Genomic DNA, 18,474 nt, shown 5'->3' on the forward strand with positions numbered 1-18,474 from the left:
TTTGGCAATGCATACAGTTGCATTATCACTGTAGTAATGAAGATATAGAACATTTACATCACCCCAAAAAGTTTCATCATACCTTTGCAGTCATGCTTTACCCTCCCCATCTTAGCCATTGGCAGCCACAAATCTATTTCCTGATCCTATAGTTTTGCATATTCTAGATAGTCATAGAAATGAAACCATACTGTATATAGCTTTTTGGGGTCAGTTTTCTTTCACTTGACTTAGTGCTTTCAGATTCATCCATAATGTTGCATATATACAAACTTCATTCCTTTTTATTGCTGAGTATTCCTTTGCATTCTTATGCCACCATTTGTCCATTCTCTTGTTGATGGCCATTTGGGTTATTTCCAACTTAGAGCTATTTCAGATGAAACTGCTGTGGACATTCATGTACATATGTGGGGACATATATTTTTATTTTGGTTAAATACCTAGGAATGGGATTACTGTGTTAGAAGGCAATGATATGTTTACAGCAAATAAGAAACGACACAACAGTTTTCTTCTTTTTCTTTTCTGAGACAGACTCTTACTCTGTTGCCTAGGGTGGTGTGTGTGGCACGATCATGGCTCTCTGCAACCTCGAATTCCTGGACTCAAGCGATCCTTCCACCTCAGCCTCCTGAGTAGCTGGGACTGCAGGCATGCACCACCACACCCAGCTAATTTTATTTTATTAGAGACAAGGTCTTGCTGTGTTGCCCTGGCTGGTCTCAAACTCCTGAGCTCAAGTAGTCCTCCCATCTCAGCCTCTGAAAGTGCCGGGATTACAGGCATGAGCCACTGCACCTGGCCCACGACTATTGTCTGAAGTAGGTGTACCATTTGCATTCCCACCAGCAGCAGAGGAGAGTTCTCATTGTTCTGCATCTTGACTACGTTTTGGCTTGAATTCTACCTTATCTGATATCAGAGTCACAATTCCTGCTTTTATGTTGTGTTTTTTTTGTTTTTTTTTTTTTTTTTCTGGACAGGACCATTTTTCTGGTATACTTTTGCCCATGGCTTTTAAAAAATTTTTGTAAGAGTTAACAGACTTTATTTTTTAGAGCAGTTTTAGGTTCATAGAAAAATGGGCAAACAGTATAGAAAGAGCCCATAAAACCTCCCCATTTTGCCCTATTACTAACATCTTGCATTGGTGTCCTTCGTTTCTTAAAATTGATGAGCCAATATTGATATATCATTATTAACTAGAATCTGTAATTTACATTAGTGTCCACTCTTTGTGTTGTACATTCTGTAAGCTTGGACAAATGTTTAATGACGTATTTCTACCATTATAGTATCACACAGAGTAGTTTCACTGCCCTAAAAATTCTCTCTGCTCTGCCTTTTTCAGTCCTCCCTCTCCCTAGCCCCTTACGTCTTTTAACTGTCTCCGTAGTTTTGCCATTTCCAGAATGTCATTTAGTGGGAATCAAACAGTATGTAACCTTTTCAGATTGGCTTCTTTCACTTAACAATACACATTTAAGTTTCCTCCATGCCTTTTCATGGCTTGATAGCTCGTTTCATTTCAGCACTGAGTAATACTCTATTGTCTGGATCTACCATAGTTTATCCATTCACCTAGTGAAAAATATCCCAGTTGCTTCCCAGTTTGGGCAATTATACATAAAGCTGCTGCAAACATTCGTGTGCAGGTTTTCATGTGGACCTCATTTGGGTAAATACCGAAAAGTGCAATTGCTAGATATATGGTAGGAGTATGTGTAGTTTTGTAAGAAATTGCCAAACTGTCCTCCAAGATGGCCGTACGATTTTACACTGTCACCAGCCATGAATGACAGTGCCGTTGCTCCACGTCTTCACCAGCATTTGGCGTTGTTAGTGTTTTGGATTTTTGCAATTCTAATAGGTGTGTTGTGGTGTCTCGTTGCTTTAATTTGCTGTTCCCTGATGACATACGATATGGAGAGTCTTTTCTTTCTCTTTTTTTTCTCTTTCTTTTCTTTTTTTTTTTTTATTATACTTTAAGTTCTAAGGTACATGTGCACAATGAGCAGGTTTGTTACATATGTATACATGTGCCATGTTGGTGTGCTGCACCCATTAACTCGTCATTTACCTTAAATATATCTCCTTATGCTATCCCCCCTCCCTCCCCCGACCCCATGACAGACCCCAGTGTGTGATGTTCCCCTTCCTGTGTCCAGGTGTTCTCATTGTTCAATTACCACCTATGAGTGAGAACATGCGGTGTTTGGTTTTCTGTTCTTGCGATAGTTTGCTGAGAATGATGGTTTCCAGCTGCATCCACGTCTCTACAAAGGACATGAACTCATCCTTTTTTATGGCTACATAGTATTCCATGGTGTATATGTGCCACATTTTCTTAATCCAGTCTGTCATTGATGGACATTTGGGTTGATTCCAAGTCTTTGCTATTGTGAATAGTGCCGCAATAAACATATATGTGCACGTGTCTTTATAGCAGCATGATTTATAATCCTTTGGGTATATCCCCAGTAATGGGATGGCTGGGTCAAATGGTATTTCTAGTTCTAGATCCTTGAGGAATCGCCACACTGTCTTCCACAATGGTTGAACTAATTTACAGTCCCACCAACAGTGTGAAAGTGTTCCTATTTCTCCACATCCTCTCCAGCACCTCTTGTTTCCTCTCTTTGTCACCTGTATATTATCTTTGGTGAGGTGCCTGTTCAGATCTTTTGCCCATTTTTAAAGATGGGTTTTCATTTTCTTATTGTGGAGTTTTAAGAGTTTTTTTGTGTATTCTGGATACCAATCTTTTATCAGATATGAGTAACTTTGCAAATATTGTTTCCCAGTCTGTTGCTTGTCTTTTCATTCTCTTTACAGTGTCTTTTACAGAGCAGAAGTTTTAATTTTCATGAAGTCCAATTTATCAAACTTTTTTTTTGATTTTTGCTTTTTGGGGCATATCTAAGAAGTTGGTGGCAAACCCAAAGTCACCGAGGTTTTCTCTCATTACTTTAGTCTTTCTGGGTCACTGTTTTCTTCTGGTATTTCTTTCGAACAGCATGCATTGGGTCTTGCTGTGTGAGTTAAGCCCATTCACATTTAATTATATAACATGTCTTTGGTCTCAATTCTCATATTAGTTTATCTTAGGTGTGTTATATTTACTGTTTCTTTCTCTTCTGGATTCTTTTCTTTAAAAAAATTGTCTTTCTATATTTAGAAAGGTTTGTATCTTTGTTTTAGTGGTTGCCTTTGTGCTTATACCTTTTGAACATCTTTGGTGCCCTGCTCTTTTATTTACTCTTTTACTGCCTGGTTTCTTTCTTTTTTTGCTTTTTTTGTTTGTTTGTTTGTATGTTTTGTTTTTTTTTTTTTTTTGAGATGGAGTCCCACCCTATCGCCCGGACTGGAGTGCAATGGCATGATCTCGGCTCACTGCAACCTCCGACTCCCAGGTTCAAGCAATTCTTTTGCCTCAGCCTCCTGAGTAGCTGGGATTACAGGTGTCCACCACCAAGCCCAGCTATTTTTTTTGTATTTTTAGTAAAGACAGGGTTTCACCATGTTGGCCAGGGTGGTCTCAAACTCGTGATCTCGTGATCTGCCCGCCTCCGTTTCCAAAGTGCTGGGATTACAGGTGTGAGCCACCACACTCAGCTTACTGCTTAACAACCAGGCAATGATCTTATTCTACTTTCTTTTTTCATTCTCTTGCATATTTTTTAGTCAATGATCTTATTCTACTTTCAATGATCTTATTCTATGTTCATTTCAGTTTTTCAATTTCGTGTATTATTCTTTAATTATAGAATATTATTATAAGAAGATTATCATCCTTTAATTATAGTTCCTGTTATTGCTGTGTTCCAAATATTTTGGTTTTCTTCTTCAGGATCTCCAGATACATGTATATTGGATTTTCTGTGCCTATCTTTCATATTTGTTGCTTACTCTTAAATCACCTAATCATTTTTTAATCCGTTCTTTGTTTTCTTCTTCTTCTTCTTCTTCTTTTTTTTTTTTTTTTTTTTTTTTTTTGGAGACAGGGTCTTGGTCTTGCTCTGTCATCCAGGCTAGAGTGAAGTGATGCAATCACAGCTTAGTGCAGCCTTTAACGCCTGGACTCAAGTGATCCTCCCACCTCAGCCTCCCCAGTAGCTGGGACTACAGGTGTGTGCCACCACACCCAGCTAATTTTTAAATTTCTTGTAGAGAGGGGTCTCCCTATGTCGCCCAGGCTGGTCTTAAACTCCTGGGCTTAAGTGAGTTTTACTATTGGTTGCTGTATTGTTGTCCAGTGTTTTTGGGGACTATCCTAATTGTTCTTTCTGTGTTTATTAGGAAATTTAAATAGATTTTAAACACTACATCCCCAAAGCCCCTTCCCAATGCTCTTTCATTTGTTTTCTTTTATAAATTTCTACCTATATCCTTCCTTTTATTTGGGGGGATTTTCTCTATTGTCCTTTTATTATCATCTTACACTGAAAACACAGTTTATTCACTTTCAAATTATCTTATCTAGAGCCTTCTTTTTTTTTTTTTTTTTCCCATCTCATTCTGTCACCCAGGCTGGAGTGCAGTGGTGCGATCTCGGCTCACTGCAGCCTCCTCCTCCCGGGTTCAAGCAATTCTTCTGCCTCAGCCTCCTGAGTAGATAAGATTACAGGCATGTGCCACCACGCCTGGCCAATTTTTGTATTTTTAGTAGAGTCAGGGTTTTGCCATGTTGGCCAGGCTGGTCTGGAACTCCTGGCCTCAAGTGATCTACCTGCCTTGGCCTCCCAAAGTGCTGGGATTACAGGCATGAGCCACCGCACCTGGCCACAATTTTTTTTGTTTGTTTGTTTGCTTTGTTTGTTTGTTTGTTTTTTGAGAAGGAGTCTCGCTCTGTTGCCAGGCTGGAGTGCAGTGGCGTGATCTCAGCTCACTGCAATCTCCAACTCCCTAGCTGAAGCAATTCTCCTGCCTCAACCTCCTGAGTAGCTGGGATTACAGGCACATGCCACCACACCCAGCTAATTCTCGTATTTTTAGTAGAGATGGGGTTTCACCATGTTTGCCAGGATGGTCTTGATCTCCTGACCTTGTGATCCACCTGCCTCAGCCTCCCAAAGTGCTGGGATTACAGGCATGAGCCACCACGCCTGGCCATACCACAAATTTTTATAATATTAAATGCTTTTACCGTTTATTCATAAACATTTTATACTTTACATTATGATTTTGCTTATGAATGATTTAGAAGTAGGTTTTTTTTGTTTGTTTTTTCAGAGACTCCAAATATCTTAGGATTTTTTTTCTGGCTAACTTTATGAGAAATTCTAATTTTATTTCACTCATATCAAAGGGCATTATATATGTGATAGTAATTCTTCAAGATTGGTTAAAACTTTCCTTGTAAATGTGGTCAGTTTTGGCAGTTGTTCTATGTGAGATTGCAAATGATGTATATATTTTATATTGCTTAATTTTAGGGGCTGGGTACAGTGGCTTATGTCTGTAATCCCAGCACTTTGGAAGGCTGAGGTAGGAGGACTACTTGAGGCCACAAGTTTGAGACAAGCCTGGTCAACATAGTGAGATCCTGTCTCTATTTAAAAAAAAAAAATTAAAAAGAAAAAACTTTTTAGGAATGTATATAGTTTTAACATACATATCATAAACTTACTAATTATATTTTTTAAGTCTTTAACTATGTTTCCCTCCCCTCCCCAAGTTTATTTAATTTGAGAAAAGTGTATTTAAAAATCTACCACTATATTTATGGCTTTTGAAATTTCTTCTAGCAATTCTATCAAATTTTGCTTAATATAGTTCAGAGTTATGTTTTATCTTCTCATGAATTTTTCTGTTTTTTCTTCTTATACACTATCCTATAATATCAGATCTATGAAACGGTTTACCACCTGTTATAATCTCCATTTTCCGAGTTAAAACACCAAAGCAATCTTCATATATTATGTATGTGTATATAATTTTGTGTCACAAATGTTAGAAGGTAAAATTGGGGCTCAAGCCTGTAATCCCAGCACTTTGGGAGGCCGAGACGGGCGGATCACGAGGTCAGGAGATCGAGACCATCCTGGCGAATATGGTGAAACCCCGTCTCTACTAAAAAAAAAAAATACAAAAAACTAGCCGGGCAAGGTGGCGGGTGCCTGTAGTCCCAGCTACTCGGGAGGCTGAGGCAGGAGAATGGCGTGAACCCGGGAGGCAGAGCTTGCAGTGAGCTGAGATCTGGCCACTGCACTCCAGCTCGGGAGAGAGAGCGAGACTCCGTCTCAAAAAAAAAAAAAAAAAAAAAAAAAAGAAGGTAAAATTGGGTTCCAGCTCTGGTGGAAGAAGAGGAATAGTGCTGAAACTAAGACTGATAATGTTAGAAAGTGGATTGGTATACTTCAGGAGGGGAAAGAAAGAACTTCTAAATAAAAGAATAGAGAGGCAGGAAAAAAAGTAGCTTTAGAAATAAGAAAAAGGTGATGAAAGTTATCTTAATAGTCAGTAATGTGTAAATAATAGAATCTCAGAATTAAAAGTGACTTGTTTTTAAGCGAAGGATCATTTCTCATTTGTCTTTTTTTTTTTTTTAAATCCCCAGAACCTACCAGAGTGTCAGTCCCTTCTTAGATACATAATACATTATTTCTTTTTTTTCTTTTTTTTCTTTTTGAGACGGCATTTTGCTCTTGTCACCCAGGCTGGAGTGCGGTGGTGCAATCTCAGCTCACTGCAACCTCCACCTCCTGGGTTCAAGCAATTCTCCTGCCTCAGCCTCCTGAGTAGCTGGGATTACAGGCGCCTGCCACCACACCCAGCTAATTTTTGTATTTTTAGTAGAAACGGGATTTCACCACGTTGGCCAGGCTGGTCTCAAACTCATGACCTCAGGTGATCCTCCTGCCTCGGCCTCTCAAAGTGCTGGGATTACAGGCATGAGCCACCGCACCCGGCCAGTGGATTATTGCTGAAGTAAATAAAATTAAAAGTTTATAGTTTTTTGGAGTGACTGCTAAAGTGTCCCAGATGGGTTAAGTTACCTTTTCTTTGTCACATTACTTTGTACAATTTAAAGGAAATTGAATTTTAGTTATTCTTTCTTTAAATAATTAGGACCCAGAAAATTGAATCCTACAACTGAACCCTGAGGTGAAAATTTTGAATCATGTTTTTTGCTCGAACTCTTGTTTTCTTTTTTAGATTAAGTTAGAGTATGAAGGAACATTATTTACTGAGTGGAGTGTGCCAGAAATTTGTTTTGTGCTAAATAAAAGGTAAGATTTATGTCATGAGTATCAATGTATGTGTATATTTTTTAATTCATTCATACAATGTGAACATTCAGATTCAAGGCTGTGATTTAATGTAAATTTTCTTTCATTAAGTAGACATGAAAAGCAAGACAAAATCAGGTTGAATATAGTATAGAAGTAAAATATTGCAAATATTTAAAAATATCTCTTATCAGTATACAATTGAAGTTTTTAGGCTTAAAAAATAGTAAGGGAATTTTATTAATCTCATATGCACCTGTAATTACTCTTTCCCATCTTTTTAAACACTAGCTCACCCAGGACAGAATTGCGTTGTTCCTCACCTGGTGTTCATGCTATAAAACCAGTCGTTACTGGCCCAGTAAGTTGATTTTAATGATACGTTGTTAAATCTTGAATAATCATCCTGTTATCCTGTTATATTTTATTTTGCCTTTCTTTTGAGCTTTTCAATCTAATTTAACCTGTTTTAAATAGTATTAATCGTAACTATAAACGAACCCTAAAGTTATTGTCAGAATGTCCATTTTTAGGTATAGCTCATGTTAAATTCTAAATTATAAAATTACATACAATTTTTATCTTCGTCTTTTTATTAGTAAGTATGTTAAAGTTCATAGCCACCACCTTAATGATAACAGGGCTCTCAGATGAGTGGATCTCCTGTCATACACTCCTATGACAACACCTAGGATTAAGAGTAATTTCTAGCAGATTTATTTTTACTGCACTGCACTGTCTTCAACTGAAGAAAACATGTGAATGCAAATGAATTCGAATGAGGTTGAGTCTCTCTAGTTTACCAAAAACACGCAAAGACAAAGTAAAGCATTTTAAGACACTGGCGTTTTAATAATTAATAACAAAATACTGGCTACATACCTCACAGCTGGTGTTCCCGCACAAGCGCGCCTGAAGCTGCAGTTTTACAGACGCCTCGTCACCAATCCTGCCTTTACTTTGAGGCTTGTGCCTTCTCTTTAATTAAAAAGCTTTATTGTCAAGGCACAAGTAGACAGAGCTATGTGAGAGAGACCAGATAAATATTAATTCGTTTTTCAATCCTTATAGAGTGAAACATACTTGAATTTGTCTCTTTGAGTCTATGAGTATTTGCCAGTTTCAAGAACACAGTTCATGCTGGGCATGGTGGCTCATGCCTGTAACCCCAGCACTTTGGGAGGCCGAGGTGGGTGGATCACCTGAGGTCAGGAGTTCAAGACCAGCCTGGCCAACATAGTGAAACCCTGTCTCTGCTAAAAATACAAAAATTAGCTGGGCGTGGTGGCAGGCGCCTGTAATCCCAGCTACTCAGGAGGCTAAGGCAGGAGAATCGCGAACCTGGGAGGCAGAGGTTGCAGTGAGCTGAGATCGCACCATCGCACTCCAGCCTCCGTCTCAAAAAGAAAAAAAAAAAAACTACAACACAATTCATGAGGAAGTAAGGGACTCCTTTTCCTTTTGTTTCATTTTTTTTGTTGTTGTTGCTTTTGAGATGGAGTTTTGCTCTTGTCGCCCAGGCTGGAGTGCAGTGGCACAATCTTGGCTCACTGCAACCTCTGCCTCCTGGGTTCAAGCAATTCTCCTGCCTCAGCTTCCCAAGTAGCTGGGATTGCAGGCATGCGCCACCACACCCGGCTAATTTTGTATTTTTAATAGAGACCGGGTTTCTCTACATTGGTCAGGCTGGAGTCGGAACTTTCTCACCTCAGGTGATCCACCTGCCTTGGCCTCCCAAAGTGCTGGGATTACAGGTGTGAGCCACCATGCCCGGCCACATCTGACTTTTGAAAAGCACTCAGTTGTAACAACCAAAAGTATCTCTAGGCATTGCCAAAAGTCCCTGGGGAGCAAAATTACCCCACTGAATGAGAAAATTAGTTGAATTGTATTTCAGTGAGGAAGACAAATGTAATAAAAATGATAAAGATGGCAAGATATAGATAAATATTTAAATATATATTTAAATTTCATTCTGAAATTTTTCTTCCTCTGATCTTAGATAAGTAACTTAGTTCCTGTGTGACTTTTATGCCTATATCCATATTTGCATTTGATTTAATGTTAATATATCACAGTTTCGTTTGCATTTTCTTTTAGGATGAAGAAGAACGCAATTTATTTGTGGACAGTTCTCACACTTGCTTTCTGTGGTACTATAGAGTTAGGTAAGTAATGCAGTACTGAATAGGTAATTATGCTTTTAAAGAGTATTTTGCTTCAGCTTTTAATTAACCACAAATAGATTATCTATATTATGGTTTCCATACAACTTTCTTTTTTTTTTTTTTGAGACAGAGTCTTGCTCTGTCGCCCAGGCTGGAGTGCAGTGGCCGGATCTCAGCTCACTACAAGCTCCGCCTCCCGGGTTTACGCCATTCTCCTGCCTCAGCCTACCGAGTAGCTGGGACTACAGGCGCCGCCACCTCGCCCGGCTAGTTTTTTTGTATTTTTTTAGTAGAGACGAGGTTTCACCGTGTTAGCCAGGATGGTCTTGATCTCCTGACCTCGTGATCCGCCCGTCTCGGCCTCCCAAAGTGCTGGGATTACAGGCTTGAGCCACCGCGCCCGGCCACCATACAACTTTCATTCACCAACCAAGCTATTCTCAAATACACTGCCAAAGAAATACTGAAGAACAAATAGTAAAATTAAGAGCAACACTATTGGCCGGGCGCGGTGGCTGAGGCAGGAGATTGGCGGGAACCCGGGAGGCGGAGCTTGCAGTGAGCCGAGATCGCACCACTCCACTCCAGCCTGGGCGACAGAGCGAGACTCCGTCTCAAAAAAAAAAAAAAAAAAAAAAAAGAGCAACACTATTTTAGCACATACTGTGTCTACATGTTTGTACTGTAATATAAATTCTTTCTTAATTTTTATAATCACATAAATGTAAGTCTTTATAGATGTGGAAGCATAAGCATGGATGGGTCAAACAATTTGGAAAAAATACAATGCTACTAAAAGATAGCATTGAGATTTGACTCTGGTTTTTCAGTCTATAGGGCTCTTCTATTATATGCATTTCAGAAATACCGTTTGTATTAGATAGCTTTTCAAACTCATGACAAAATGAAGGTAGCTGAATATAAGAAGGGAAAAAGTGGTACACAAATACATTATTAACTGCATAGAAATCATTCAATAAGTTTAAAAAGTATCAGTGATTCGGAATATGCTTTAGTATCATGGTCATGGCAACATCCTAAGCACTGTGTGGGATATAAGGAACTATAGTATATGGATCCTGACCTCAGGATGCCTGGAAAGTACTTACTTCTTTTTATCCACTTCACGTTTATTCCCTTGGGGAAACTATTCCTCCCTATTCTGTGATAATATTGTTAATTTCATGTGGTGTATATGGTCTAACTCTACAAACCCACTTTTCCTTGGTTACAGTTATTAGTTGAGGATTGGCACATACACGATCCAGGCAGAACCAATCAGAATACTCATGTCTTCAGTAAAGCATGGTTGTTGTTGATAGTTTTATTGTCCTGGTCCACGTAGTCCCTGGTTCCGCAGTTTATGTGGAATTTTTGGATTGGACATCCTGAGCTAGATTGTAAGTCCGAATAATACCTCAGTTTCAGCAAGCTCCACCGGAGTACACATTAACCCAGTCGCCTCTCACTCACTGCCACTTTCCCAGAGTCTTACTGAGAAGCAGGGAGGATTGACTCTCTGCCACTCATGAAACTGGCAGGCTCTGTCCTTGTTGGCAGTTTCAGAAATACCAATCACCAGCTTTTCCTCTATGGGTTCTGAACCAGTTGAGAAATAGACAAGGGCAAGTTTGGGGATAACAAACCCTGGTAGAGGCCAGGCACAGTGGCTCATGCCTGTAGTCCCAGCTACAAAGGAGGCTGAGTTAGGAGAATCACTTGACCCCAGAAATTTGAGGTTACTGTGTCAAGGTTATAGTGAGCTATGATTGTGCCACTGTACTCCAGCATGGTGACAGAATGAGACTCTGTCTCATAACATAAAATAATAGGCCGGGCACGGTGGCTCACACCTGTAATCCCAGCATTTTGGGAGGCCAGGGCGGGTGGACCTGAAGTCAGGAGTTCAAGACCAGCCTGAACAAGATGAAACCCCATCTCTATTAAAAATACAAAAAAATTAGCCAGACGTGTTGGCAGGCACCTGTAATCCCAGCTATTAGAGAGGCTGAGGGAGGAGAGTCACTTGAACCTGGGAGGCGGAGGTTGCAGTGAGCTGAGATCACGCCACTGCATTTCAGTCTTGGCAACAAGAGCAAAACTCCATCTCAAAAATAAATAAATAAATATATATATATAAAAAATAAAATATTTCTGGTAGAGTTGAATTGTAAAAAAGGACCTGCTCCTTTGGCCAAATGGGCTACTTTCTATTCTCCCAAGTAGAGCTCTTGGGAACCGCCAGAGAAGATAATCTGTTGCAATAAGACTGTATGTTTGTGTCCCACCCTGTTTACCCCCAAATTTTTATGCTGAAACCTAATCCCTGATGTGATGGTATCTGGAGGTTGCACCATTGGGAAGTGGTTAGATCATGAGAGAGCAGTCTTTATGAATGGGATTAGTGCTCTTACAGAAGAGACCCCAAAGAGTTCCTTTTTCCCTTCCATCATGGAAGGACCCGGTGAGAAGATAGCACCTTGATCTTTGGACTTTGCAGCCTCCAGACTATGAGAAATAAAGGTTTGTTGTTAAAGCCACCCAGTCTATGGTATTTTTGTTATAGCAGACCAAACTAGGACATCTGCCAAGAAGCATTGAATGGATTACCAATTTCATTTACACACATTAAGACCTAAGAGCTAGGGCTGAAAGAGATGGGCCTGCAGGCTACCCTGATCTTGATATGTTTTCTCCTTGTAAGTAAGAACAGAAGGAAAAGCACCTAGTCTAAAAGCACTAACCAAAAGGTTAGTCCAAAAGAGAGAACTCCGTAGGGACTAAGAGTTTTTCTGTAATATATATTGTAAGAATTTTCAGTCTGTCACCTGTAAAAATAATCAATTAAATAATAATAATGAGGCCTAGCATGGTGGCTCATCCTTTTAATCTTAGTGTTTTGGGAGGCCACGGTGAGAGGATTGCTTGAGCCCAGGAGTTCAAGAGCAGCCTGGGAAACAGCAAGACTTGTCTCTACAAAAAATAGAGAAAATTTGCTAGGCATGGTGACTTGCATCTGTAGTCCCAACTACTTAGGAGGCTGAGATGGGAGGATCACTTGAGCCCAGGAGTTCAAGACCATCCTGGGAAACACAGCAAGATCTGTCTCTACAAAAAACATTAAAAAGTTGTCAGGTATGATGACTTGCATCTGTAGTTCCAACTACTTGCAAGGCTGAAGTAGGAGGTTCGCTTAAGCCCAGGAGTTCAAAGCTACTGTGAGCTATGATTGCACCACTGCACTCCAGCCTCCATGTCAGAGCAAGACCCCATCTCTAGAAAAAATAAAAATAAAAACAAAGTAATAATAATTAATGGCTAGAAAGATTACATAAAGAATTAAAAGGATAGTAATGAAATCAGTACCCACATGTGTATTACCCAAATCAAGAAATAGAACATCACACCTCTTTATGCCCTACCAACATCTCTTTATGCCCTACCAATCACACTCTATTCACCCTCCAAGAGTTAGACACTATTCTGGATATTGTTCTTTGTCTTTTCGTTATTTTATCCTAAATACTGTATAATGAATGATTTCTTGCCTTTTTCTTATAGTTTAGTGACTATATTTGATTGTAATAAATTGTTTAGTTTTGTCAGTTCTTGAACATTATTTAAATTGAATCATATGGTAAGTATTCTTCCATGAGTTGCTTCCTTCTCTAAAAATTATGTTTTTGAGACTTATCCATAGTCAAAGAAGAATCTTTAGTTCTTTCATTGTGACTGCTCTATGGTATTTCATTGTATGACTCTGTTCATTCTGCTGATGCATTTATTTGCAACTACAAATGATGCTGTGAATGCCTGAACATACCTCATAGTGTCTTGCTACTCAAAATGTAATCTGAGGATCAGCAGCACTGACATCACCTGGAAGTTTATTAGAAGTGAAGAATGTCAGGCTTTATTCCAGCCCTATGGGATAATAATCTGCACTTTAAGAAGATTCTGTAGGAATTTATATGTGCATTCTAGTTGGGGAAGTAGTACTGATTTAATGCGTATGAATGAAAGTTTATCTAAGGTAGAGACCTAAAAGTACAATAGCCTAAAAGTAGGATGTGCATTTGTTCAACTTTCCTGGGGGATGCCCAAGTCACTTTTGAAAGATTGTCCAATTTTATATCCACACTGGTAGTGCGTGAAAGTTCCCATTTTGCTGTATCCTCACCAACACTTAAAATTGTCTGACTTTTTAATTTTTCCAGTCTACTAGGTATGAAATTGTGTCATTGTATTTTTATTTACATTTTACTGATTACTGATGCATTGAGTATATTTTATCTGTTCAGCAGGAATTTTTCTTCTCTTTTCTGTTCAATAAGTATTTTGATTGACTTTTGAGTTATTTTTATTTTCATAATAATTTACAGGATTTCATTATATATCTTAATTTCTACTCCATTATCACATATATATATGTGTGTGTGTGTATATATATATATATACTGAAAGTATTCTGTCCAGTTTATGCAGATTTTTACTTTCCATGCCTCCTATTGATAAGAAAGGTCTTTAGTATTGTGGATAAATTGATTAATACTCTCCTTTGTGGGTTTATGCCTTTTAAAATCTATTTAAGAAATCTTTTCCTACTTACAAGATCATAAGGATAGGCTCCTATATTGTTTTCTAAAAGTTCTATATGTTTTTTTCTTCTAAAATTAGGTCTTTAATCCACCTGGAATCAGTTTTTGTACAAACTTAGAATAGGAATTCACTTTATTTTTTCTACATGAATAATTAATTTTCTCATACTCATTTAATGAATAATCTATTTATCCAGAATATCTTTTCTTTCATGTATCAATTTTCCATATATGCATGAGTGTTTTTCTGGGCTGGCTATTCTGTTCAGCTGACATATTTGTCCATACTTGAACAAAACTACATTATCCTTATTACTATAACTGTATTTTTTAAATCTTGACAAGTGGTAGTAGAAATACCCACCCCACTCCAACTCTTCCCAACTTGATTTCTACATTCAGTGCAATCCCAATCAAAATCCCAGCAAGTTACTTTATAAATATGAACAAACACATCCTAGAGTGTATATGGAGAAGCAAAAGACTCCGAATAGCCAACACAATATTGAAGGAGAAAAACACTGATAACACCCACTTCTGGCGAGGACATGAACCAGTAACAACTGTCTTTCATTACGGGTGGGAATGCAAAATGACACAACCATGTGGGCTTCAGATGAGCGGTCTTATGCATCTTCTGTTACATTTATTTTAAAGTATTTTATGTTTCTGATGCAATTGTAATTGGTGTTGCAGACTCTAGAATTAACAGGAATTTTACCTCCAAATATTCCCTTCCCGGTTTATGGCTTACTCCTTACCATCATTTTGGTGCTTTCTAGTTGTTTATCCTTCAAATTGCACATTTTTCAGTCAATATTTATTCGGATTTATCCACAGACCTATCATTTCTTTGCTCAACGGTGCTTATATTCTCAGACATGTTTTCTCATATTACTTGCTCTTCCTGAAGTGTATCCTTTCAGGGTTCCTTTAGGGAAGATTTCTGAGTGATTAAATTTCTCAGTATTCATGCCTCTGAAAATATCTTTATTTTATCCTCACTCTGGAAAAATCATTTCTCTGGGAATATGATTTTAGGTTGCTTGCTATTTTCTCTAAATGCTTTAAAATTATTTTTTCTTGTGTCTGGCTCCAACTTCAGTTGATAAGTCAGCTGTCTTTCAAATGGTTTTTCCTTTTTAGGTAATCTATATTTTCTCTGTGGTTAAGATCTTGCCTTATCTTTGGTGTTTTACTATTGTATATTTCTTTTGAGATGTATTACAGTTCCTGAATCTGAATATTGGTGTCTTTCATCAATTCTCGAAAATTCACATTTTTTAATTTTTTGAGACGGAGTCTCGCTCTGTCGCCCAGGCTGGAGAAAGGTTGCATGATCTCAGCTCACTGCAACTTCTGCCTCATGAGTTCAAGTGATTCTCCTGCCTCAGCCTCCCTAGTAGCTGGAATTACAGGCGCCCGCCACCATACCTGGCTAATTTTCGTATTTTTAGTAGAGATGGGGTTTCATCATGTTGGCCAGGCTGGTCTCGAACTCCTCACCCACCTCAGCCTCCCAAAGTGCTGGGATTACAGGCATGAGTGACTGTGCCTGGCCTATCTTTTTAAATATTTGTTCTCCCTTATTCTTTTTTTTCTCTCTAAATTTTCCTAAGAGAAATGTGTGTCACCTTTTAGTTCTGTCTTTCCTGACTCTTAAAATCTTGTCGTATTTTTCTATCTTTCTGTCTGATTGTGATTCATTCTTAGTTATTTTTTAAATGTTTCATTCAGTTCACTAATTATCTCGTTATCTGTGTCTAAATTTTTTTTTTTTTTTGAAATAGGATCTTGTCCTGTCACCCAGGCTGGAGTGCAGTGGTGCAATCATAGCTCATGCAACCTCAAACTCTTGGGCTCAGGCACTCCTCCCACCTCAAACTCCTGAACACCTGGGACTGCAGGCACACACCACTGTGCTCCACTTTTTTTTTTTTTTTTTTTTTTCCTGTACAGACAGGGTTTCGTTTTGTTGCCCAAGCTAGTCCCAAGCTCTTGGCCTCAAGCAATCCTCCTGCCTTGGCCTCTGAAAGCACTGGGAGCCACCATGCCACGCCAGTATCTAAATTTTGTAATCCCTAAAATCCTTTTACCTAGAGGTAATTACTGTACTCTTGTGCCACTTCTGCATCATTACATCCAAAATTGGCTCATACATTTGTGGGTCCTGGTGTAAAATGAAAGTTGGGGTCTCTTGCTCAAAAAGCACGGGGAAAATACTGTTAAAGGTATCAAATTTAAAGCTTTTTCTCCTCCTATAGTCACTCTCATTACCTTTCATGGTGTTTTTTATTTGCAATTTAACGTCATGCTCCCTTAGACAAGGAATACTCATGGACCAGGTGCAGACCCTCCTAGTCACCTGGTGGGTGATTCAGCTTGTGGAGTACTGGTGGGCCAAGTACAGACCCTTGTAGTCACCTGGTGGGTGGTTCAGCATGTAGACTACTTGTGGGTCAGGTGCAGACCGTCCTAGTCACCTGGTGGGTGATTCAGGATGTGGCGTACTCGTGGGCCAGGTGCACACTCTTGTAGTGCACAGCCCACCAACCGCCAGATTTCCCTTCTCAATAGACCTGCACGTCATGCTCAGCCAGTGGAGGGATCTGAAGTAGTCAAGCCATGTATCTTCCCTTCATGGGCCTCCCACCTCAACCCATGGCAGATGGGCAACCCCCAAGGATATTGCAGCCTCTACACTGGGCCATGCTAGGTACCTGGATTAGGGAGAGGCAAGAGGTTTACTCCTGCCAAGATGAGTAAGCCACGCCATCATCACCATCATCATGCCATGGTGCTGCCAGCCAGGTATGGGACAGCCGCTGCCGTGCCTTACTCCAAGACACTGCAACGTGCATTTGCCCTACCCCAACAATCCCCCAACACCTGAGCCTAGGCCCTCACCCAGGTCAAAGACAGAAGCAGCTTGTGGGACGGGTTAAGGAGGGGAAGGCTGGTCAGGACCCAAGGTGCCAGAGCATGGAGGGGAATCGGGGTAAATAATCCATCCCAGGGAGGCAGAGAGGCAGCAGAAGGCGGGACTGTACGAATGCCAAAACCCCACGTCCCCGGCGCATGCTTCATTGTCTCATCACACTTCGCTTACAAAACATAATGTCAAAGATAAATTTGTTAAGAATTTCAAGATAAATACTGTAGAGTACAGGACCCTTCTAAGCACTGCCTCTTTCCCCAGGCTCTCGACACCTATTGACTCTGCCCCTAAACCAGAGTTCTGATGCTAGAAAGAATTCATGAACAAGTATCATGTTAGCATCCAAACTCTCTTGCTTTCTTCTTTCTGTCTCTCTAGGATTAGAATAGAGAATAAAAAGGGAAAAAGATCCATGAAGTTGTGCTGAAACTAGTCTTCCCGAGTTCACTGTAACATTTTTCTATTTCATCACTGTATCCCCCTACTATCTATCTATCTACGGAAACTGCTGTGGCAAAGTCACTGAAGGTAATTGCCAAATTCAATGGGATTTTTTTGATCCTCTTACTGTAATAATTTCTATACCACATTTAATTCTGAGAATCACTTTCTTTTTGAAACTCTTTCATTCCTTCACTCTCTAATACCACTATGTTCTATTTCCATAATGGGTTTTTTTTCCCTGTCTTTTTCTTTGGCTTTTTGTCATCTGTCTTTACCTTAAATGTCAATTCATTCCAGGGTTTTCTCTTCAGTCTTATTCTCAACTCTACACTTCAGCCTGTGCACTAACTCAAGAAAGCCAAGAAAACTGATAAAGACCCAGCAGAATGCTGCTAATATTGTCTTCCATGGAAATTGAGGCTGTCACTTTAATGTCAGCTGATACTGATTCCTTCTCTACGAGGTTACTGTATTAGTACCAAAGCCTTTCTTTTATTATCTACAAGTATTTCCTTTTGCCTTCAAATTTTCCTTCCAGAGACGCTGGTAACTCACTCGGTGACTCAATTCTTCTTTCCTGTGCCTGTGACAAGCATAACACAAGGCAGAAGGTATCAGCCCTGGAGCTGGGGTCTTTTTCATCAACCTTGGACTGTGTGGAACTCTGGGCACAGTTTACCTATTAAGATTTACCGTAGCTGTTTTCAGCAGCTTTCTAACGTATCAGATTGAACACATGAAATAGAATATTCATTGTACAGTCTCAGAAACTCACTGCATGCTCATTTACTGATTCCCAAAGCATTTCATTTTGTTTTGTGCATAATAATGTACTAGACACTGCAGTAATCAGCAAACGGAAGGACATAGTCACGAGGCACTGACTTTCAGAGATGATATATGCTAAAAATATGCAGGGAACTTTACAGTGAAAAAAAACTTTCTAGAAAACATACAACTAAACATACAAGTGAATATTAGTCCCTTTTTGTTTTACTTTATAATTAAAAATAGAGACAGGGTCTCACTATATGTCCCAAGCTGGTCTCAAACTCCCGGGCTCAAGCAGTCCTCCCGCTCTGGGCTCCCAA

General features: G+C 39.4%; 1 protein-coding gene across 4 annotated transcripts in view; it reads left to right on the forward strand.

Annotated features, from left to right (window-relative positions):
- CATSPERE (catsper channel auxiliary subunit epsilon) overlaps positions 1 to 18,474 on the forward strand; it is a 181,102-nt gene that overhangs the window by 9,432 nt on the left and 153,196 nt on the right. For all 4 annotated transcript variants that reach the window (XM_025391765.1, XM_025391772.1, XM_025391780.1 and 1 more), the window contains 3 exons: positions 7,162 to 7,235; positions 7,527 to 7,596; positions 9,336 to 9,403. In XM_025391765.1, the coding sequence (XP_025247550.1) occupies positions 7,162 to 7,235; positions 7,527 to 7,596; positions 9,336 to 9,403 (212 nt within the window). The remainder of the gene's footprint in view (positions 1 to 7,161; positions 7,236 to 7,526; positions 7,597 to 9,335; positions 9,404 to 18,474) is intronic.

Source organism: Theropithecus gelada, chromosome 1, assembly GCF_003255815.1.
Source record: "Theropithecus gelada isolate Dixy chromosome 1, Tgel_1.0, whole genome shotgun sequence".
Lineage (NCBI taxonomy): Eukaryota > Metazoa > Chordata > Mammalia > Primates > Cercopithecidae > Theropithecus > Theropithecus gelada.